Genomic DNA, 24,163 nt, shown 5'->3' with positions numbered 1-24,163 from the left:
AAGTATCAACATCTTCAGAATACCTGTGATAGCATTACGTTCAAACACATATACCTGCAAACATGTTTCCTCTCCATCTCCATGGCAGCATTCTTATACAGATAACAGAACACATCCAGCCAGTCACAGACTCTCATGATACGCTTCTCGGACATTATGCATATTTTTTCTTAAGATACGATACATTTTTCATTGGAATAATTATGTGCAAGTAAGGAATACTTATTATCATGTTGATGATGATTATAAAACTACAAATCTGTTTTGAAAAACTACGTTATTCTAACCATGTGTTCTCCGTTTTGCCATTTGCTCCATGTAACGCGCCTTCTTCTGCAACATTACAATACAGAATAATAAATGTTACGAATAGATTTTCCCACATTTAATAAAGCCCTGATGTTATGTATACAACCCTTGACAAACATATTGTCTTCCATTCTATTTTGTAAGCCAACCATTTCGTTAGTCGCACCTGTCAAATTGACAGAAAATGTATACATGATACTCTAAAGAGAGAATAAAAACGCATACGTTCTCATGATTTTGTCAAGGAAAAAGACTAATTGAAATAAGTTCCGAACTCTATAAAACACAGAGGGGATACATGTCTGGATAGAACAGGAGAACGATTGTTAATATGATGTGAATCTTTACAGCAAATCTTCATTATCCATAACCACTGAGAATTTCACTAACACTCCTAGCCCCAATTCATGGTACCCTCCTCCTCTCTCAGGTGCTATATGTTTCTAATGTTTATACGTATCTTTACCTTAGTATGTTTTTTTTAAGACCGGTGTACATATGAAGATTTCATATTGCAGATGACTCACAAAATCACCTTCTTAATATGATCATATTTTCCCTGCTGGTGAGTGTTTTGTCTAGTAGGCAAACGAATATAAAATACTTTTACAACTTCTGAGTATACAGTAAGATTTTTAATCAAAGCAAATAACAAGTAACAGGTTTTAGGATGGATGTACACTTTAATTTGATTGTTGGAAAGGTTTTCCCTTGGTATTGAATCAAGCAGCAATCCACAGTAAGGACATTGTTGACAGAAATATGATTCGCCTTTCTTATGAACTTGGTATGTATGTCAAGTAAAATATGACATCTACCTGGACTATATCTACGAACTCAAGGCCTAAATAATGAAATATCTCTCACTGGTGTATTGCACACATCGGGTTGTTTCCTTTAGAATGATTAGTTTGAGACTGGTCTAAAAATGAAGAGATGTATATTACAGGAGACTCGGGGAAAAACATTCCTTCCAGGCTTGCACTGAATATCGCAATGAGTGTTCACGTATGCATTCAGTTTACAAAGTAATGTAAAATACGTGTACCCATAAGACAATTTCTAATAGGCAAACAATTCTGAAATAACAAATTAGCTTTATGATGGATAAGAAAACTAAAAGATCTTTAGATATATTTTCAAACGAAATAGAGTTCAAGAAGGATCTTCATTTCGTTAATGAACTTCTTTTAGTTATTTGAGGTCATACATATCCATTAGGCTTTTATTTAAATACATTAAAAATTTACTTGCTTTGCACATTAAATTCCTTTTCATCCTGTTTTAGTAGAAACCTGTGTATGTACGTTCTTAAATGTTAATTGTTGGATACATCTTTTTACATTCAATCAGAATAATTTGCGTAATTAGGATATTCAGACAAAGCTATATCATTCCGAAACTTAGCGGTAATAACGAGTTTGATACGGCGAATGGATATGTCGATGGTTTTCCTTTTCCTAACTCGGAAAAAAAAACATTCATTGGATTTTGTATCTATTACATATCAACTTTGTCTTTCGAATACTTTCTCAAATCACATTAGGTTAGGAATATTAGGCTGCTAACTCGCAAATCTAGACCAGTAAAAGAATACAATTCGTCTTTCCTAACCTATATCAATATATACAGGGTAGTAACTCTTGCCCATTATATTGCCTAAGGGTTATTAAGTAATCTGATTGTGTAAGTAGTCTCGGAGAAACATCATTTATTCACAAAATTTGCTTTTTCGTTCGAATACATTCTCCAACCACATTCTTAAAGTAATTTGTTTGGGTAAGTATTATCGGAGAAACATAATTACCTGAAAAGTTGCTTTTCATTCACATATGCTTTCAAATTGTACAATGCATACCTTTACACAAATGAACACGGTATTTGGTAATTTATGAAAGATTTGTACAACCCTCTGAGCAATATCCATATGACGTACATAACAGGAGCTAGGTCTTGATTTATACTGCAAAACTGTGTCACGGGTCTGTTTCAATTGCTTTTATGGTTATGTTCGTGACTGCCTTGTTTTAAATTGGAAAACACATTATGATAAATAACAGTAGTTTGATACTTGAGTCACAGACGAATGAAACGTTCCATACGTAACAAATATAATAGGTTTGGGGCCAGTAAAAGAGAATTTTTCCATTTCACCTTCATTGTTTCTGCCATCTAACAGTGACAAACAGTTAATGTCTAGACGAATAGTAAAACATACATAGTATTTGTATTTATAATCTACATTATGTCAAAACAAAATTGAAACAAACTTGTTATTTCTAAATCCGATATAGCCTAAACAAAATAATAGTTATCTCCAATCCATCTTTAATGTAAATCCTGTACATATGATAAAAGTCTGGTCAGAGTTAATGCTTTTAAATATCAAGGTGCATCTAGCTTGCTTATACTTCAGCATCGTGCTTATCTAACTATAATAACATGGAAACGTGCATTGAAATCAATTGACCATATGAAGAAAGAAAATTCATTATATTTGTAACTGTATCTTAGCAAAGTGCCCAGCTATTAGCTGTTCGCCTTTCGGAATGGTGGACACCCCACCAGATTGCCAGAACGTTCCATAGTGTTTCAAAAGTTATATTTAATTTCTAAATTTATATATGAATTACTAACTTATGTATATGGAATATGGTGGTGCTATATTTTAATTTGTATATGTTATTTATATTCCATTGGAGTGATCCCTGAATATTAGTTTCTCTACAATGAACATTATTATAAATTTGTGTTGATCTATTTTGTAGTAAAGCAGCACTTTAAGACCTTCATTTTTTAATTAGAACTATTTTATTATAATGATTGTACTACTTATGATTTAGTGATATAAAAAACAGGCCTGGAAATACTTTCTTGGTAATCTTTGTTACATTTAATATAAGGGAGTGGGAATTCTCTGTACAATATGGTTAAATACATAATTATTTCTCGGTTGCTGTGTAATTGTTTAATTTAATAATAAAGTTCATTTTTGACTGGAAGTTAGCTAGCTTTGTCGTTTCGCAGGGCTATAAAGCTTTAAAATTGCATTACCTGTTTATTTTCTGCTGAAGTCCACATGACCTCGTTCGCAAAAAGATTTACCTCGTGTTTACCGAGTTTCTCTTAATATGTTGAACTATACATACACTATTCTATGTTCACCCACATTCAGTAAATGAAACAATTAGTATTTTCATTTGAACTTGAATACTTCTTAATTTTATATAAAATATGAATAGGCCAAAATTGTTATAATTCTTCCTTTAAAAAGGTGTTCTTTCTTATCATCCACATGTAGAGATAAGCGACTGTACAAAAACAAATGTTTATCACTTGTTAAGCTCTGAATTATCATTATCGTCCAGATTAAGAAAATGTACATGGTGTAGATTTATTTTATTTAGAAAAGAGGGATCCAGAAATGGACTCTTTGTTGCATTGAACCCAGACTTGTACTTTAGGAAAATAATTACAAATAGGAACGAAACTTAAACGTTTGTTTGTATGTGGTCCAGTACTGAAATACATCGCTATAGAATTGCATACATGGTATTTTGACCTCGGGATTTTCTTAAATAGTAGTGGTCCAGAAATGGTCTTATATATGTACGATTTTAAATGTTTCTTTACAATTATTTAACAGCTTCAACACAAGCACATACTCCTTACGCATATTGGTCTAAGTTACTTATTGATGTCACGCGCTTGTTTATCAAAGTACCAGTATCATATATAGCTTTTAGTGGCACTTACGTTTGCACTGAAAATATTACTTACCTCTCTTGCAATTGTCACCCATCCATCCAGTCTGGCATCCATGGAAGCAGTGTCCGTCCAATGTAGAACAACTGCTATTGCCATGTAAACAATTACCACATGTTTCGTTGCAGTTATAACTGTATTTCCCTGTGTCACAGACTGATGAAAGAAACAAATGGTAATTACGCCATCATTAATTTGTATTAAAAATAGAAACAGAAATATCTGACAGAGAGCACCCCACGAAATGAACAATAAGTTCACAAGAATGTAATGGTCACGTGTATCTGATAACTTGTTTCCCCAGAGTAACTGGTGCTGATTATTCTATCAACTGATATGTCTGAAGTTATTAGGACATACGATGCGTCCGTATGATTCCTGCCATACGTGAATGTATGTTTTTGTATACGAACAGTATGCATAATAATGCAAATTCTAAATATCAGAATTAGGTTTTGATCGTGCATAAGCATTTTATAACAGATTACATGTACAGTCCATGACTGAATTTACATCACTATGCATTAGGTTTTGATGGATTTAAATAAATGTATAAAGATCAATGTTGAAATTAAAATAGAAATGAGTATAAAGTCTGTAAACATTAGAAAAAGCTTTTCATAACAACAAGTTTTAAAATGACAGTTCTGAAAAACTTAATTATTCATAAGCTTAATTGTGTGTTCATTCCGTCACCAAATCCTCTGGATAATGTAATAGGTGAATTAAATGAGTTCATGTTCATTTTTATATGACAGTCAATTCTGCACAACATTCACAGAACCATTATGCATGACACATTTTCTAATGGTGGCTTGGCAATGATAGACATTTATAAAGTTCTATTAAATTTGAAAATATCATGGCTTTGCATGTCTCTTCTATCAAACAAATGTTTGTCAGTTTGTTGGAGTATGATATAAGTGAGATTAAATAACTGTTCCTTTCAGTAAATAACAATGTACTGCCATTATAAAAACACAAACCCAACAAAACCTGTTTTAGAGCGTCATGTTTCATTGGCGTTTCATATGTTAATAGAAAAAATATACATCGGTCAGGAAAAGAGCTTATGAAAACAAATTTATGGATGAACGCACTTGTAAGAGTGAACAAAGTACAATTAATCTATTAGGAATGGCTGGAACATAATGTAATCTATATTGGTGATACAAATTCAGGGAGGTATTACTGATTTTGAATTTGTCAAAGCTAAATATGGTCTCAACATAATTTTCCTTAATTTGTAATCTATAATTCAATGTTTAAAGTTCATATACAATACGTTCTAGTTATTTGTAACGACGCCGGTCAGATCATTTATTCATTTCCATTTGTATTCATAATAATAAAGGTGTAAAGATCTTAAGGACATTTCCATACGGATATTAAACGAACCTGTGAACATTAATGGAATGACACTTTCAGTTTGAATATGGATGTGTGGCCTAACATATGTGGTACAGTTTTACAATTAGAAGAGACTCAAAATTAAAGTTGTTTTACCTTCATGATGCCCCGAATATACGCTTCGTTGTTTAAAACTGCACTGTTTTAAGAATCTCGTTAATTTAAAACAATCAATACATTCGGACAGATAAAAGTGTATATGATAATTGATTTTTGGTTTAGGACGTGTTATTCTGCAATGTATTTGAGACAATAAGATGCCAGACACCTTTCGTAAAAAACCAAAACATGAACAAAGGCATTTTGAAAAATCTTTTCAAAGCATATTGCAAGATGAAAAAGCGGGTAGGTGAAAAACAACACTACAAGTGTGTTCAAAGGTTTCTTTTGAAGATCAAGGCTGAAACAATCATTGAAACACTGGACTGTTTAAATATGAATCAAAATATTAAAAGGTATCACGGAACCTAACGAGAACTGAATAGTTTGAAGAAAAGTATTAAAATGTTAAGAATGCCTGTGATACCATTACGTTCAAATACATATATCTGCAAACCTGTATCCTTTCCATTTCCATGCCAGCATTAATATGCAGATGAGTGAACACATCCAGCCAGTCACAGACACACATGATACGCTTCTCAGACATTATGCAGTTTTTCTTAAGATACGATACTTTTTTCAATGGAATAATTATGGGCAAGTAGGGAATATTTATTATATTGTTGATGACGATTATGAAGCTATAAAACTGTTTTGAAAAACTACGCTCTTAGAACCATCTGTTCTCTGTTTTGCTATTCAATCCACGCAACACGCCTTCTTCTCCGACATTACCATACATAATAATAAAACTTAAGAATAGAGTTTTTCATATTCTGATATAGTCCGGATGTTAGGCATACGTGAAATATCTATAAAGCCCTTGACAAACTTCCCTTCTTCCATTCTATTTTGTAACCCTACCATTTCGTAAGTCACACCTGTCAACTTGACAGAAAAGGTATATCTGAAACTTTGATCATAGAATAGAAACGCACAGAAAGGATAAATGCATGGATGGAACAGGAAAACTATTTTTGATATGAAGTGAATCTGTATACTAAATCTTCATTATTAATAACCACTGAGAATTTCACTAAAATTCCTAGCCCCATTTCATAGTACCCCGCTCCTAAATCTGGCGCTCCCTGTCTCGAATGTTTACACGTCTCTTTACCTTTATTATGCTTTATTTAAGACCAGTGTAAAAATGAAAATTTCATACTGCAGATGACTAAAACAATCATCTTCTTAATATGATCATCTTTTTCATGCTATTGTGAGTGTTTTCTCTAGTAAGCAAACGAAAATAATAAAATACTTTATAACTTCTGAACGTATAGTAAGAGTTTTAATAAAAGCAAAGAATTAGTAACAGCTTTTAAGATGGATGTACACTTTAATAAGTTTTTTAGAAAGGTTTTCACCTGGTATTAAATCAAGCTGCAATCTACAGTAAGAACATCGTTGACTGTGAATTTGAGTTTATAAATATTTATTGGTGGTTACGTATAAACATATTAATACGTTAAGCCGTCTGAAATATGTTTCGCCTTTCTTGAGAACTTGGTATGTATGACAAGTAAAAGATGACATCTACCTGGACTATATCTAGGAATTCGGGGCCCAAATAATTGAATATATCTCACTGGTGTATTGCACACATCTCATTATCTTTCTTGTTGTTGCTGTTGGGTTTAACGCCATTTTTCAACACACGATAGGCTATACATGGCGAACAAAAGTAATGGTAGAGGATGAACCCGGGAAAACACCGGAAAGAACCACCTACCCACGAGAAGCTACTGGCAAGCTTTCTCACATACCTACATTGTCTGAATGCGAGACTCGAACCGGACCAGATATAGGTGAGATGGCAGTGATCCGTAACGGACAGCGCTTTAGACCACTCGGCCACTCGGGGCCCCTGTTAATCTTTAAAATTTTTAGTTTGAGACTGGTCTAAAAATGAAGAGATGTATTTTACAGGAGACTCGGGGAAAATCGTTTCTTCCCGGCTTGCATTTAATATCGCAATGAGTGTTCACGTAAGCATTCAGTTTAAAAAGTAATGTAAAATGCATGCACTCATGACACAATTTCTAATAGACACAAAATTCTGAAATAACAAATTGATTTTATGCTGGATATGATAAGTAAACAGATTTTAGACATATTTTCAAACGAGATTGAGTTCACGAAGGATCTTCATTTCGTTAATGAACATATTTTAGTTATTTTTATCTCGTAAAAATCCATTAGCCTTGTATTTAAATACATTACAAATTTACAAGCTTTAGATTTTAAATTCCTTTTCATCCTGTTTTAGTAGAAATCTGAGTATGATTTACACTGTTAAATGTTAATTGTTGGATACATCTTTTTGCATTCAAGCAGAGTGCCTAGCATAGCTGGGATATAAAGACTAAGCTATATATTTCCGAAACCTATTGGAAATAACGAGTTTGGTACGGCGTATAAATTTGTAAAGGAATTTCTGTTGCCCAACTCGTAACAAAGCACATATGGGATTTTGTATCTATTAAATATCAACTTCCTCTTTCGATTACTTTCTCAAATCACATTAGGTTGGGAATATTTGGCTGCTAACTTGCAAATCTAGAACAAATAAAAGAATACAATTCGTCTTTCCTAGCCTGTATCAATATATACAGGGTAATAACTCTTGCCCATTACATTACCTGGATACCAATCGGGGTCGCCCATGTTTAGCCGAGCGAAATACTAACGAAGATGCTCGCATGGCGGGGTAGTTGGAAGGGTTATTCAGTAATTAGAGTGTTTAACTAGTCTCGGAGAAACATTATTTTTTTTTAAACAGCTGCTTTCTCCTTCGAATACGTTCTCCAATCAAATTCCTAACGTAATTTGTTTTGGTAAGTATTATCGGAGAAATACTTAAAATTTGCTTTTCGTTCACATATTCATTTTAATGGTACAATGAAGACCTTTGCACAAATGAGCACGGTATTTGGTGTTTTATGAAAGATTTGTACAATCCTCTGATCAATATCCATTTGACGTACATAACAGGAGCTAGGTCTATATTTATATTGTGAAATTGTGTCGCCCGTCTGTTTCAACTGCTGATATGGTTTGTATTGAGTTGGAGAACAAATTATGAAACATAAAGAGGATTTAAACTTCAGTCACAGTAAACGATCCATTTTCCATTTTCACTATTAATTTGTTCTCTCTTCTAACAGTGACGTATAGTTAATATATATAACAATTGTACAAAATACTTATTATTTGTATTTATCATCCGCATTTTGTCCAAAAAAAAAATTCGGAAAACATAGTTTTCTGCATCTGATAGGACCTGAATGAAATAATTGTTATCAGCAATCCATCTTTAATTAATTCATTTAATTAGTTTAGAAGTCTGGTTATAATTATTGGTTTTACTATCAAGTTGCATCTACCTTTGCTTGTACTTCATGATCGTGTTATCTAACTGTCATAATATGGAAAGCTGCATTGAAATCAATTCACCATACGAGAAAATTTTCATTATGTTTGTTGTATCATATAAAAGTGCCAGCTGTTAGGTGTTCGCCTTTCGGAAAGCTGGCCACCCCACCAGATTGCTAGATATGTCCACAGCATTTCATAACAAATACTTATTTTCTTAATTTATTTATGAATTACTAGCTCATATACATGGAAATATAGTGTTTGTACATTTTAGGTTTGTATATATTATTTATATCGCATTGGACTGATTCCAGTATATTACCTTATATGCACTGAATATTACTACAGATTTTTGTCGATCTGTTTTGTAGTAAAACAGCTCTTTAAGACCTTTTTTCAGTAGGACTAGTTCATTTTAATAAATGCACTGATTATAATTTAGTGGTATATAAAACAGGTCTTGAAATACTTTCTCAGTATTCCTTGTTACATTTAATATAAGTTAGGAGGAATTCTGTGTACAATATGATGAAATAAATTAGTATTTACCAGTTGCGTCGTAATAGTTTAATTTAATAATAAATTTCTTTTTTGATTGGACGTTAGCCAGTTTTGTAGTTTCGCAGGGCTATACAAGCTTTAGAGTTGCATTCCATATTGATTTTCTGTTGATGTCTACATGACCTCGTTCGCAAACAGAATTACCTCGTGTTTACCGAGTTTCTCTTGTTATGTTGAACTATACATATACTATTATATGTTCACCCACATTCATTAAATGAAACAATTAGTATTTTCATTAGGAACTTGAATACTTCTTAATTTTATATAAAATATGAATAGGCAAAAATTATTACAATTCTTCCTTTAAAGAAAGTGTACCTTCTGAACATCCACATGTAGGGATAAGCGACTGTAAAATAATGTATATCATTGGTTAAGCTCTGAGTTATCATTATCGTCCAGATTAAATAAATGTAAATGGTGTAGGCTTTTTTATTTAGAAAAGAGGGATCCAGAAATAGATTCTTTGTTCCATGGAGCCCAGACATGTACTTTAGGAATACCATTGCAAATAGAAACGAAACTTAAACGGATGTTTTTATGTGGTCCAGTACTGAAATAACTCGCTATAGTCCAGATTAGAATTTTATATATGGTATTTTGACCTTGTAGGTTTCTTAAATAGTAGTGGTCTAGACATGGTCTTAGATATACAATATTTTAATTGTTTCTTTACAAGTGTTTAACAGGTCCAACACTAGCACATACTTCTTACGTATATTAGTCAAATTTACTTATTGATGTCACGCGCTTGTTTATCAAAGTGCCAGTATCATATATAGCTTTTAGTGGCACTTACGTTTGCATTGAAAATATTACTTACCTCTTTTGCAATTGTCACCCATCCATCCAGTCTGGCATCCATGGAAGCAGTTTCCGTCCAATGTGGAACAATTGCCATTGCCGTATAAACAATTACCACATGTTTCGTTGCAGTTATAACTATATTTTCCGTTGTCACATGCTGATGAAAGAAACAAATGTTAATTACGCCATTTTCGTAGTCCTAACCTCGAATTATATCATTAATTTGTAATGAAAATAAAAACATAAATATCTGACAGAGAGTACATCACGAAATGAACAATAAGTCCACAAGAATGTAATGGTCAAGTGTATTTGATAACTTGTTTCACCAGACTAACTGGTGTTGATTATTGTATCCACTGGCATGTTTGAAGTTATTAAGAAATACAATCCATCCTTATGATTCCTTCATGTTCATTTCACCAAATAATCTGGATAATGTAAGAGGTGAATTAAATGAGTTCATGTTAATTTTTATATGACAGTCAAATGTGTACAAGGTTCAAAGAGTTAATATGCATGATACAGTCTCACCCTAGATTAGATCATTATTTTGTATAAAAATAGAAACAGAAAAATCTGAGAGGACACCAATTAATTTTAAAAAAGTCCACTATAATTTAATGGTTACGTGTATTTGATAACTTGTTTCATCAGACTTGCTAGTGTTGATTATTTTATCCACTGGCATGTTTGAAGCTATTAAGAAATATAATCGGTCATGATGATTCCTTCATTCCGTGAGTATATAATTTTGTTAAATGCGCCTTTTGACGCCAAAAACTCAGTTTATATCAATGGGTATTATTAAAATCATTGCCAGCTAACATTGCAAAACAAAAATTTGACAGAGTGTATCTCAAGAAATAAAAAACAGAAATTAATGGTCGCATAGTTTTCAGACCGTTCATGACCAGACCAGCTGGAAAGAAATTATTGTATCCACTGGCATTATACGGTTATTAATACAAAAACTGTGATCGATCGTGGTACTTACGATATTAATCGTGACTTTAAAATAACGTCTAGTGGCATTACATAATGTTGCTGGGTAGAAAGATTTCATCTAGGCTTTTTTTGATCGTGCTTTCAATTGTTTTAAAAATAGTTCATACCTTTTTTGCAACCATCACCCTGATATCCAGCTTTACATCCACCAGTGCAGTTTCCGTCTATTTTGGAACAATTTTCATTGTCGACTAAGCAATTGCCACATGTTTCATTGCATCCATGGCCATATTTTCCCGTGTCACAGTCTGAAGAAAGAAAGAAACGCGTCAATGGATGGGAACGAAAAATCACATCTAGCTTTTGGTGGCAATTTGTTGTTGGTCTGAAAATGTCATACGATTTTTGCAATCATCACTGTGTTATCCAGCTTTACATCCACCAGTGCAGGTTCCGTTTTCTTTGAAGCAACTCTCATTGCCGTGAAAACAATTGCCACGTTTCACTGCACGCGTTGCCATGTTGTCCCGTCCCCGACGAAAGAAACATACGTGTCAATCACACCTAGCTGTTGGGGACAATTATATTTTATCCGAAAATATGTCATACCTTTTTTGCAAACAGCACCCTGCCATATACCTCTTTTGCATCCAGCCTTATGTTCACCAGTGCAACGTCCGTCTGTTTTGAAGCAGCTGTCATTGCTTGGAAAACAATTTCCACAAAGTGATTATTAAGTGTAACAGCATTTTGGCTCATTTTCAGACAGATACCTCATTATTCGTGTACCGAACTTGAACATGATTTTGACGGGTAATCTTAAGTGTCTGAAATAGCAATAGACGCACATCCAAAATTAACATCTGTATTATCTTTGTCGTATACACAGTTTTACATTTCCAAATTTTTATATCCATATATTATGGTTTCAACTGATCGAATGCACTGTTCGAGTTAAATGTATTATATTTTCATTATTTTTAATTGTTATGTATATTTGATCTATATTGTGTGCTTACCTTTCCTCGATGTATATTAAATGTATGTATGTATCTATTTTGTAACTGACCTTTGTCTAAATTCATTTACTAGAGTAATTGCACAAAGGGATAATGAGGATGATGTTGATCAGAAATTAATTATTCCTTTAGCTGACGCATCTATTGGTCACGTTTGAGCCTCGTATTGATAATTCAATAAATATTCATCACAGTCTGCAGTGACGCTGGTGTAACTAATCGTAATGATTCAGAAGTATTAAACAGACTGGACAAGGAACTTTCATATCTGCAGCTAAAACAAAGAGTGAACTAATATAGATAGTAGGAAAAAAATGACTTGTTGCCGGAGTTTTCAGCACGAACTAATAAAATCCACCACGACGTTGAAACTGTATATTTTGCATCAAAGAAACAGCATTCATCTAAAATGAACCCTCTCAGGCAGAAACGTTTGAAAAGGTATTCAATATCTGCTCGAGAATGATTTCAATACTCCACGCCAAACCGACTGGAATTCGCCACGTATTCTTGTGGCAAAACCAGACAGTAGTGTCTGCATGTGCACTGAATAAACAAGGTGAATATTGTAGTTATAACAACTTCCTATCAATTGCTGAGAATTGTCGGCTGCATTGATAAAATTGTAAAATTCAACATATGTCAGGAAGTTAAAACTTTTGAAAGGATTCTGGTAAACTCCACAAAAGAATGGGCAAATGAAATTTCGTCATTAGTAACGCCAGATGTAAATTACCATAAAGTAAAATGGCTTGGGGCTAAAGGTTCGCCTTGTACTTGTCAACATTTATTGAACATGATTACATTTGTTCTAGATAACCGTGACGCTTACATCGATGATATCGGCATTTACATTGACACCATACAACATCACATGGAAACCATTCGGAAATTCGTTGACATACTCATTGATGCAACACTTACAGTTAAGTAAATGTGACTTTTGCGATGCTTGTTTTACTTTTTGTAGGACATTTTGTGGGATACTATCCAGTTTAACCTTTAGAAATTATTGTCATGGTTATCTATGAATTTCATGTACATATCAGTAAAGTATTTGATGCGAATTTAACTTTAGCGGAATATTATGGAAATGTTGCTCTAAATTTGTCATAATAGCTTACCCCAAAACCATTTTGTTGAGTAAAGAAAACATGTTTCATTGGTCTGAAGACATGCCATGAGGCCTTTGGTAAGTTTAGAGTCATCCTTAAGCGTGCACCAGTTCTTTCAGCTCCAAATCCCAAATAAATCATTTAAAATGTATGTTGGCGCAATTGTTGGGGCTGATGGAATATTGATTCATGAAGAAGAAAATGTGTAGATCATCACTGTGATATTTCTCTATCAAATTAAACAATAGCCAGGTAAGTTATTACACAATCGAGAAAGAATATTTGGCTTTTATATTGGCTTTGCAACACGTTGAAGTGTATATCTTGTACTGCTCCTTCTCTGATTATAGTATTCAGTGACCACAATCCCCTAACCTTTATTAACAATATAAAAATAAATCAGGGATTCTTAAGATAGAGTTTCGTGTCGCAGGATTGACATCAGACAACCAAGGGAATATACTATGTAATTGGTGATGCGCTTTCACGTGTATGGAAGTAATGTATTGTTTCATGTATGTATGTTGTCATATGACATCATCTAATGCCATTTTAATCACAGGCATGATTGCCTGATATAAACAAAACAACTTTACTGCATATATTTTTTATTTATGAGGGTATGTGTTCTTTATTGTTAATTTGCATCGTTTATAGAGGTGTTTCCAATGATTATATTCTGTGGTTATCTTTAGTTTCTGTAATTGATTTTTGTTCCAAATCAGGGTAGGGCCTATTTAACTAGATACATTTAGCTTGTAATCAACAATGTGGAGAGCTAGTATTTCTCTATGATTATAGATTGAATAGTGCCTGTAAACATATTTTACACAGTTTTTGTTTTATAAATATAGTCTTCTTTCTGACATATAGGGTTGCAGAAATGAACGTCTCCATTAGGATCAGGTTTTCCAGAAAATGGCCTTGCGACCTAGGGCAAGTGGAGGGGTATATAACATTAAAACAAACACTTCCTTATCTCTACTAAAATTTCAAGTAGAATCAATCTGTATTGTTCTATTCCATTTTTAATATGTCTGGATTTTTTTAATTTAAATTCTTCACTTGAAGTACATTGTGTTCATTAATATTGTGACTAAATCATTAATTTAGAGTTATACTTAATTTACGACGGACGTCTTGAACTATATTATTGTCATCCATCAAAATAATGTTAACACCCGCCACATTCTAGGCCATTGGCACATTAGCATATTCGCGGCTAGATGCACATCAGCACATTCAATATTCTACTTCTTTTGTAAAAACACTGGGTTTCATTTGTAACATCATACATTGATGAAGAGTGATATAAACTTTAAGACTCTCTAGGTTTTAATTCACGGTACTCAGCATTGTTTTTTATATGAATTGTGATATTGTATTCTAGGGAGATACATTATGTGCCTTATGTTATAAAACGTGTTGGTTTTCGATCATTTCTACTAGTTGTTTTAATAGTATATATTCGTAACGCAATCTTGTTTTATTAATCGTGAATATTAGTGTCGGTTACTCTGCCAATTTCCTGAGCAAATTAATTGCTATGATGTCGTTGATTGTCATCACGGATTAAAAGTTGTCATGAACCTTTTTCCTCGATCTGAATTGTGCATCTAAAATATAGCACTGTATTCTGTTCTGGTTCACATCGTCCCTGTTAGTTGCAGTTTCACGCCTCTCAGTGATAAAGCAATGAGAAAACATAATGAAAAGTGATATTGCAATAATGGTAATGTGAAACCTTATTTTTGGCTGATACAATTATTTTTTAGACTTATGTATATTTAATAATTAAATCATCATCTATGTATGATCATAAGATAAACATAAACACTTTTGAAGCTTTAGATATAACCTCACAATGACATATTCTACCATCTAATAGCAATATGAATAATATAAACAGATTCCTTCCAAACTGCTATAAGATATTTCATATTTTAACCTTGTTTTTATTTCGATTGTAGTTACCTTTACGCAACATAATTAATTTTAAGATATCAATACATTTAAATTTTAATATATTATTTATAGTCTTTCCGTTTAAAAAAAAAACACAAAACAAGGAAAGGAAATGTTGCATCTTTAAAACTAAAATGGTTGAAGAATTGTATTAGTTTGTTAGAGAACATAATTTAAATGCATTTAAGGTGCTGTTGCCTTTTTTATCAGAAATAAGATAGACTCTTTAAAAATATCACTCTAATTTAGTTAAATAGTACACCTGCCTTGGTTGCAATGAGTTCCTTTCCATCCTGGATCACACCCGTTAGGACACGTTCCATCCGTTTTGTTACATGGCTGGCCATGGACACAATTTCCACATGTATTGTTACAAAACTCAGTAAGCCCCGAGAACACACCGTCTGTACACTCTAAGTTTTGTCAAGTAGAGAATATTAAATTTTTAATAAATAAAATTTAGCAAAAATTAAAATATTATAAAATTAAATAAATTTAGCATTTTTTGCCCTCCAGATTTACGAATGGTATCATTGCTTTGTCCGAATAATGTGGCTATGAAGTTATAACTAAACATGAGAGGATGCATGCATGCATCAATTATCATTAAGACAAAAATACATGTGGATGGGGATTTTACACAGGATAAATAGTACTTACTTTAACATTCATCTAAGACGCATTTAGTATCCTGATATCACTCACTCATATGTCATAACAAGAGTGTCATACATAAAATTTAAATGTTTAGAACCCAATAACATAATATCTTTGCAAACATGAACAAATGTTCAGATGTAGTTTATGTGATAAATATGTTTTACATATGAAATGTGTCTATTTAATATGCTACATACTTAGTTGTCAGGAAAACAAACCACCAATTTCGCATTTCTTCTCTTTTAATTAATTTACCCATGCTTAAAATTTCTTTATTCATTAGATATTTTCACTGTAAGTAGATTTATAGATATTTTTTATATATATATTATCAAAACAACTCGACGTTATTTCAAATGGTTATTTAAAGCTCTCAACACAACTTCGACGGCATATATTTATATGTTTGTTCAACTGTCAACAAAATTAAATAAACATTAAGTTAATAATCAATCTTATGAATAGTGGGAGGGCCATTAATCAGGTACCTCAAGCAAAACGAGCTTGATATTGTTTCTAATCGTTATGGGAATCACTGAGATATTATTATATCTGATATGTTATTCTTTGTTGACCACTTAAAGTGTAAACATATCATAAACAACTTACCACCATCAACAATAACTTCGCATATGGTCAAGATATTGCTGAGCCTCACCAAAGAGATGAAACGAGCAACGGTGTTATTAGGTTTAAAAACATGTGTGTTATTAGCTGATGAGATTCCCACTAATTGTTGGCTGTAAGTCCACGACCTTGAATTATTACCAAGATACAGCTTAAAGCCTGAAAGTTGATCGTCCTCTAAATGAAAAGGAAGAAAAAGATAAACATTTACCTTCATAAAGCATCACATCTTAATAAACAAATTCAGTATAAAATATCCAGTATAAATCAATACTGTTTCGGTGTGCAAGCTTCTTCAACTCGAACACGGAAACACGATCTGCGTCTTTTTAGAGGACTGCGCATAGAAAATTATTTTATACTTTTCCTGAACATGAATGTTATATTAGCTACAAAATTGTAATCATATTAAATTAGGTGCGGATCTCTGCATGATCTATTTTCTATTGACGCCGAGTACCTCATTATCTGAGATTAGGATTGCGTATATAAAATTATACGTGTAATTTGTCTGATTAATCATTAAAAAAAAGATAATAATAAAAATTGTCTACCTTCAATGAACGTGGTTGAACTTCATTGCAAAACTATAGATCGTAATCAAAGATCAGTTTAGGTGCGGATGGAGAAATATATCTTCCCCCGTATTAGAGTTATTCTTTTTTATTCAGTTTTATCTTATATCTCTTGACAGAAAGACATCTAGGTTTGGGGAGTATGCAACAACACTTCGTTTACATTACTTAGGATACTTCATATAGTCATGTCTTTCATTTCTGATAGAAAAAGACTTTATGAGCTATACTCAAAACATGAAGCATGTCTCGTTTTTAACATATTAATCTTCATTGTCTATTGCTGATTTGTGTATTCACAGTTCGTTTGTGTTTTGAAAGCACACCGATACGAGTCTGTTCACGCTTATTATTCAGTGTATTGACTTTGAAATAACTTTCTCGTTCCCTGAGCCCGACTGAACAGTGTCAGAACGTAAAAGACAGACATTTTTCAGGGCTGTTTCATGACCAGATATTGTCTTTCATTATATCAGCTGACGATAAAGCTGGAGGAGTTTTCTTAGCTTCTAAAATGAACATTTCCAGAAACGACTATCGCACTGAAATAAATGTTCTGAGTTCGTTCACTGTCATATTTAGGGAACCCAACTCTATAAACTATACTCTACTCACCACTGTGTATACCAGTTCCTTATATACCAACGTCCCATAGTAGTAGTAAATCTAAGAACTAAGAGAAAACAAGATGGTCGACTAGATCATTAACCTGGAACGGATTTTTTGGTAAAACGTGTTCATAGTGATCTCAGTATGGTTAAGGTCCTGTTGTACATTAATCATTCCTTCTAAATTAATCGGACAGCAATGTGGATATTACTTAAATATAGCCTTGTAAAACAATAGCTTCATTTCAACAATTAAAAAATGGCTTCTCTATGAGGCATCCTATATAATCAGGTCGAATGGGTTATTTTTAATGCCTGGGGGGAGAACATCATAATCCTGCTGTAGTGCAAACGAATTGACCTACTAGTATTGCTCATCACCAGCTGACACCCGAAAGCGCAATAAATTATATTCCATACGGTCTGACTAATCTGTCTTAGTCTGATAAGCATTGACAAGAAACTATGAGTAAGACGGTACCTTAGAAGTAGAGGATTCAGTGGGGAAAATTTGCTTAGGCAGTGAACAAAACCAGAATCACGATCGAAATTACCCTCTGAAATATAAAAGTCGGGAAACCCAAAACATGCATCTCTTTCGCGGTTCCTTACAGTCTCTATCCACCAAACGTACTACACATACCTCGGAGACATTGAACAGAAGAGAAGACACACCGTGTCCTTCTATTCTTCAAACTCGCATTGAGATGGAAACAAAAATGTGGGGTGGGTCGCGAAAACATTTTATACTGACACGCAGTCAGAGGTTGCTGGGAGTCGGGAACTCTGACTAGTGTACAAAAATGTGATGTTTAGATAATACAAAACACCTCACTTGCGGTGTTATTGATAATTCATGATTCAGATGCAGTATTGATTATACCGCGTCCTTCTGAATTTAACTTGATGGGGATTACATTTGTATTGCTGTAGTATAAGTTGCCGTTTATCAATTAACGCTCAAAATTACGTTGTTGACTGTTTACGTTGATATTACTGACTATTTATTATCTAAGGATAGTCGTTGTAAGCTGCGAAACCCACCCCATCCATAATTCATTTTCGCAATTATATTTAAAAGTTCAATGCAGTAAACATAATCTGTTTTAGGTAGATTTAAAAACAGCATTTAACCAAACTATTTTTCCCCTTCTATAATATTCAGAGGTCTATTGCAGGTTTTTTAACCCTCATATGGACTCAGCGGTTTTTTATGTGGTCAGAGGCTGCATTGGACAGTAACCACGAATTTTGTCTCACATCGCCAGTCGATATTATATTCAGGTAAAGAGGTGTAATACTCATCTAGTCTTATCCCCACCGACATCCCTTTATCCACATGCAACTATGTGTAGAAGTGTTTGCTCAAAGTTTATTTTAAATTATGAATTATTTTAATGGTCGGTTGTACAACGCCTTGTACGTCATTCAACCTTTATATAATATGAATCAAGCCGTGTCTCCAGAACTGATATTTAGTGCGTCATTGGATTGTCTTTAATCGGAATGCCAGATTTAAAAATATAATACCCATTTGGGCAGGCATTCACGCAACCATAGGGTTCTATATGTGTTTTCCCGCTGCTCTCGAAAATCTAATTTTTTAAACTCATGAGAACGGACTTCAGAAATTTCATCGTAAACGATTGTGATATCATATATTAGATCCAGATTAATTTGTGTTGTGTTACCACTATTTCCAGAGTAGCTAATGTCATGGCAACATCAGAAAATTTCAATGAAATTTAATTGGGTTTTCCATACAACGATTCAATGGTTTTGCTGTCACTGTGGAAATCACTAATTGATATATCGGCGATACCAAATTGATTGTGAGTCTGTACAGACTATCAATCAATTTGGTGTCGCCGATCTATCAATTAGTGATTTCCACAGTCATGGCAATTTCTAGTCCAGATTGTAAAACTGTACCATTAGTTCCCGTTTATTCCAGTGTGGTTCGTTTCGTAGAGATATCGGCAAGGTTTATGTTAAAACTATTGGGGTTTTCAAATGTATCGATGGTTTTAAAGTCGTCCGGGATATTTTCACTTAAACGGGGAAATGCCTTTACATGTTCATATATATCACATTTCTGTACAACAGTTAGGATGTCTACCTTTTTTATGTCACAGCTTCCAGGTCTCGTTCTGGGTTGCGCACATCAACATCGTTATTTTGTTTTTCATGTTAAGTTCTCCAGCACTGTATCGCGGGCGAGATAAATAATACTTCATATTTTATCTGCGAGTACGCAAGGGATATCTTAGCATTTCTAATTTTGCATACCTCGTTGATTATGGAGAAATCACCTGTGACCGAGGCAGGCATTCTAATACTAAAGTCATTCATTCTAATGTTTGTACTTGTTATCTTGCCAAAATTGATTTTGAAATACGACAGGTTTTTCCTTATTTACTTCAGTGTAGTCCACTAACGTGGTTAAATCGTCATTTGTGTTCCAATTTTGATGCGTTCATGCAGGCAGATCGTTTTCCGTCTCTCCTTTTGTTTGATCATCCATAAATATATATGGTAATACAATTATTTCAATTACATCAATGTTTAATGGCCCGATATGATGGCTGTAATATTCGCCGTATCCTTATAATTGTGCAACGCGGTCACCGGATTGGTTGAGTTTTTCACGGCAATACGTAACGCCGCTATAAATTATGCCCCACACAGATTAGGATCTACTGTGGTTTGTGTTGACAGCGTTGATAGCCAGAGCGGTTGAACGCTTCCACTCGCGGCGATGCGCTTGATTGATCCTCGCGTAGCATCGGGCAATAATAGTAAAATATATGATGTTGCGCGGATTGATGTAACATGCAACCAAGGGAGCACTGTGACTATCATTCTAGTCTAGATTATGTATTCATGTTTCATGGAACCGTTCGCATCAGGTTATTTGTCGGGCATAGAAGACACCTCTCCAATATTTTATTCGATTTGTGTGTACCATTTGAAGTAAACCAAAATTTGACGGCTTTGGGCTCACAGAGAATGTCATATCCCGTTGACGTATGCTTGTAACGCGAGTAGCATTATTCACAAACCCGGCATTATCGCAGAGATTCATCGAAAGGCACAAATACCCGTGCCTGTCGTATCCATAGATGTTCTTAAATGTATGATAACGACGCTCTGTCTGAATAAATCGAGACGCTCGAAATAAAAATAGTAGATAGGATACGACGCGGTGAATTCTTTCTGAAATATCTGGATTCATATATCAACGTTCTGTTCTCCTCCCGTAAAACTGATTAGTCTGTGCGATATAATTTAGATTTTAAAAATTTAGACTGATTTCTTGTAATGGTTCTTGACGACCATTTAACAGTAAAGAACCGCTCATACCACAGACTAATGACAATTAACACGAGGGACTAATTGTAGCTTACCATTACGTCGTCGTGCCAATGATATACAAACTAACGGGTTGTGTTTCTTTAGGAAATGAAGCAAACACACATCTCAATATGTCAGTGTGAATCTCACGCGGATATAAATATTGTTATGACCATTATTATGTCGCACAGAGTTATATTCGTGAAAAATATACAAAATATATTCCTTTCGCGATACACCTTGCCCTCCCCCGGTAAAAACCGTCCATTAATGGCGTCGCACCTGAGATTTACTGCGATCGCCTGTATGGTGGTCACGATATCTGGTGCTACATGACGCCTATCGATATCGGGATAATGTTCCACGGTTTGTTCCTGAGTCGCATCCGAGCGCCGTTTTGATCGACGATGTAATATTGTCATTGAGTTACCTGGAAGGTTTTATCTCTATGTCCGAATCGAGTGTCATCTCGTGAACTATAATATTGTCATGTTATTGTGCATATACGCTAATTAAATTAAGCATTGATCGTCTCGCAAATGCGGCCGAGAATTGCTACTTTGGGCAATTTATGATTCGGTGATTCACGTTGCATTTTTCATGACGAAATTGTTGACTAGTTTTCAAACAAACGGCACCTATCTAATGTTTTACACACGTAGCTGACCCACTGCTATCTCAAGTGTCCTATCGGGGCGCCATACCCGCGCTGGGGAAAAAACAACATGATATTCTGGCATCATCTTCGACATTGACAAAATCGTGTTGGTACTCGTAGTGGTATTTCCATATAGTATATCAAGTGATGAATTAATCTATTCCGATTCAACGTGCATACCAGTATTGCTATTAGCAAGTCACCTGTGTAAGTGTGATGACAAATAATTTAATTGCGTAGAGGATTTTAGTCGCTATTTTAAACGTGGTAGTCAATCACCCCGTACCTCAGCACGAGTACGATATGTGGGTCCAAGATTCGTGTCGCGATTGCGTCATTCCGATGGGGTTTATAGCCTTGTTTAAACCGGACCTCTCACTATGAGTTTCAATCGGTCTTTATAGTCGATGTTTTAATCGATTTTCAGCTGGTTGTTAATGTTTTAACACAATTTATTTTGATAATTTAATCCCTACTTATTTTAAAACTTTGGCACGTCTGGGCTCATCTTTATTTACCCTAGTGAAACGGGAAATTTCTCGATAAACCCATCTTAAATTGTCTCCCTTTGATTTAGGATTTTTCTAAGCTGCAATAAATATTTATCTCTGTGGTCATACTCATTCGCGACTAACTTGGCCTTTTTCTCAAAACTTGTCATACTGGTTTCCTCGTTATCATCTGTAATACCTTTGGCAGTTCTGATTATTACTCTGGTGATATTTCATGCGTAGACATGCAAGAGAAATCATCAGCGTCTTTTCTTGACCTTTTCGTGGCGATATCTGTGTTCTGGTGCCACAATGTCTTTTCTGATTTTCTCAGGAATGAATGAGGGTAGCACATATGATTGTTTAAATATCCCAGGAAGATGCTATCTCAGCATCAGTGTCACTGCGGTTGCTTCTCTTGCTATGGTTATATCTGTGTCTTCTATGGCATTTTCGTCTTTCATGCTGCTGAAGCATCCAACAATGTCGCTGACTTCCATGTTCTTGGTGGTCCCGTTGTAATCTTGCAGAACGATATAATTTGTCTGGTCATCTGCGGTTGACACAACTAGATATAAACTTTCCCATCGTAGCATTCTCAGAACTAGGTTAAGTAACAAATGAGTCTTACTGCAAAGCAATGGTCATATGATTATCTCACTCACACTATTTGGTTATGCCAAATGGAATTTTACCGGTCGGTTGTTATTTTGATGATGAATTGTCAACTATGTGAAACCCATCGCGGGATAGTAAACGTTCTTCAGACAAATTATTGTCATTGGTCAATGCGTTTTATTGAATGCGATAGTGACATGAAATGCCCACATGTTTATACTGTCTGCGATTCAAGTGTTACATGGACGCAGTAGACGGACATATCATCATCGAGATAAATAAACGGAACACAATCACAAGGATGTGTGCGCTATGTGGCGTGAAAATATACAAATTTATGTCGACGGCAAAGAAGTTGTTTAGCTGCAGTGCATCGTCGTTGAGGGAGGCGACAATTGCCGCTATTAACGAAATACAAAGAGAGGAAACATTTATCGGTGTATAATTAGTATGGGAATGGAACTCGACTGAACATTCTACTAGAACGATGTCCTCTCGATTGTGACAAACAGCCATGGAGTCAGATCGCTGATGTTAACGACACAATCTTGCATTCAGTAACTGTGACTTAATTCAGCCAAACCTAGTTTATCGTGAAAACAATTGGCCGGTTAAATAAAATTAGTTCACCATATTTGCGGCAACATCTTGCAAGATGGTTAATAAGAACCGAAATACGGGCAATGTTAGCGGTTGGAGGCAATTGGCTAGGCTCTTAAAAAATATTGGAGTGTTAACACTCCTATGATGGAATAGATTTATTACAGAACAGTGGTCATTGGAAAGTCACCGCAATGTTAGTAAATTAGGAAATGTCTCTCGCGTTTTAAACAATATATTGCCGATATTTGGTTGGTGCGACAAGCATTTATGTCAGATTTATCAAGAATAAAATCCATGGGAGTCTTTTGACGTTAAATCACCCAACGAAGTTCACCAGTCGGATATTTTGGTTCTGTCAGAAGAAGGTTACACCGTTGACATAGAAAACGGTCACGGAGGTCGCAGGCACATCCAAACGCATATTCACGCGTGGACCATTATGTTGGACAAGTCTGACGTAGGTTGATCAAGTCTGGTAATTTCTAGGAGACGAAACTCGTTTATGAAACGTAACAGGATTAAATTATCGCATGCGACATGATATTTTTTAAAACAATTTAGCCGTACACGTGCGGTACGGTTATGGA

General features: G+C 34.3%; 1 protein-coding gene across 1 annotated transcript in view; it reads right to left on the bottom strand.

The window, feature by feature from the left end:
• LOC149798411 (receptor-type tyrosine-protein phosphatase epsilon-like) overlaps positions 1 to 24,163 on the bottom strand; it is a 111,738-nt gene that overhangs the window by 67,291 nt on the left and 20,284 nt on the right. Inside the window, exons 3-7 of the mRNA XM_089963609.1 lie at positions 16,652 to 16,846; positions 15,649 to 15,795; positions 11,451 to 11,591; positions 10,352 to 10,492; positions 4,090 to 4,230 (exon numbers count right to left, since the gene is read on the bottom strand). Coding sequence (XP_089819735.1) covers positions 4,090 to 4,230; positions 10,352 to 10,492; positions 11,451 to 11,591; positions 15,649 to 15,795; positions 16,652 to 16,846 — 765 coding nt within the window. The remainder of the gene's footprint in view (positions 1 to 4,089; positions 4,231 to 10,351; positions 10,493 to 11,450; positions 11,592 to 15,648; positions 15,796 to 16,651; positions 16,847 to 24,163) is intronic.

Source organism: Sinohyriopsis cumingii, chromosome 6 (assembly GCF_028554795.1).
Source record: "Sinohyriopsis cumingii isolate HCF-2022 chromosome 6, ASM2855479v2, whole genome shotgun sequence".
NCBI classification, from domain to species: domain Eukaryota; kingdom Metazoa; phylum Mollusca; class Bivalvia; order Unionida; family Unionidae; genus Sinohyriopsis; species Sinohyriopsis cumingii.
This window is presented reverse-complemented; position numbering and strand designations above follow the sequence as displayed.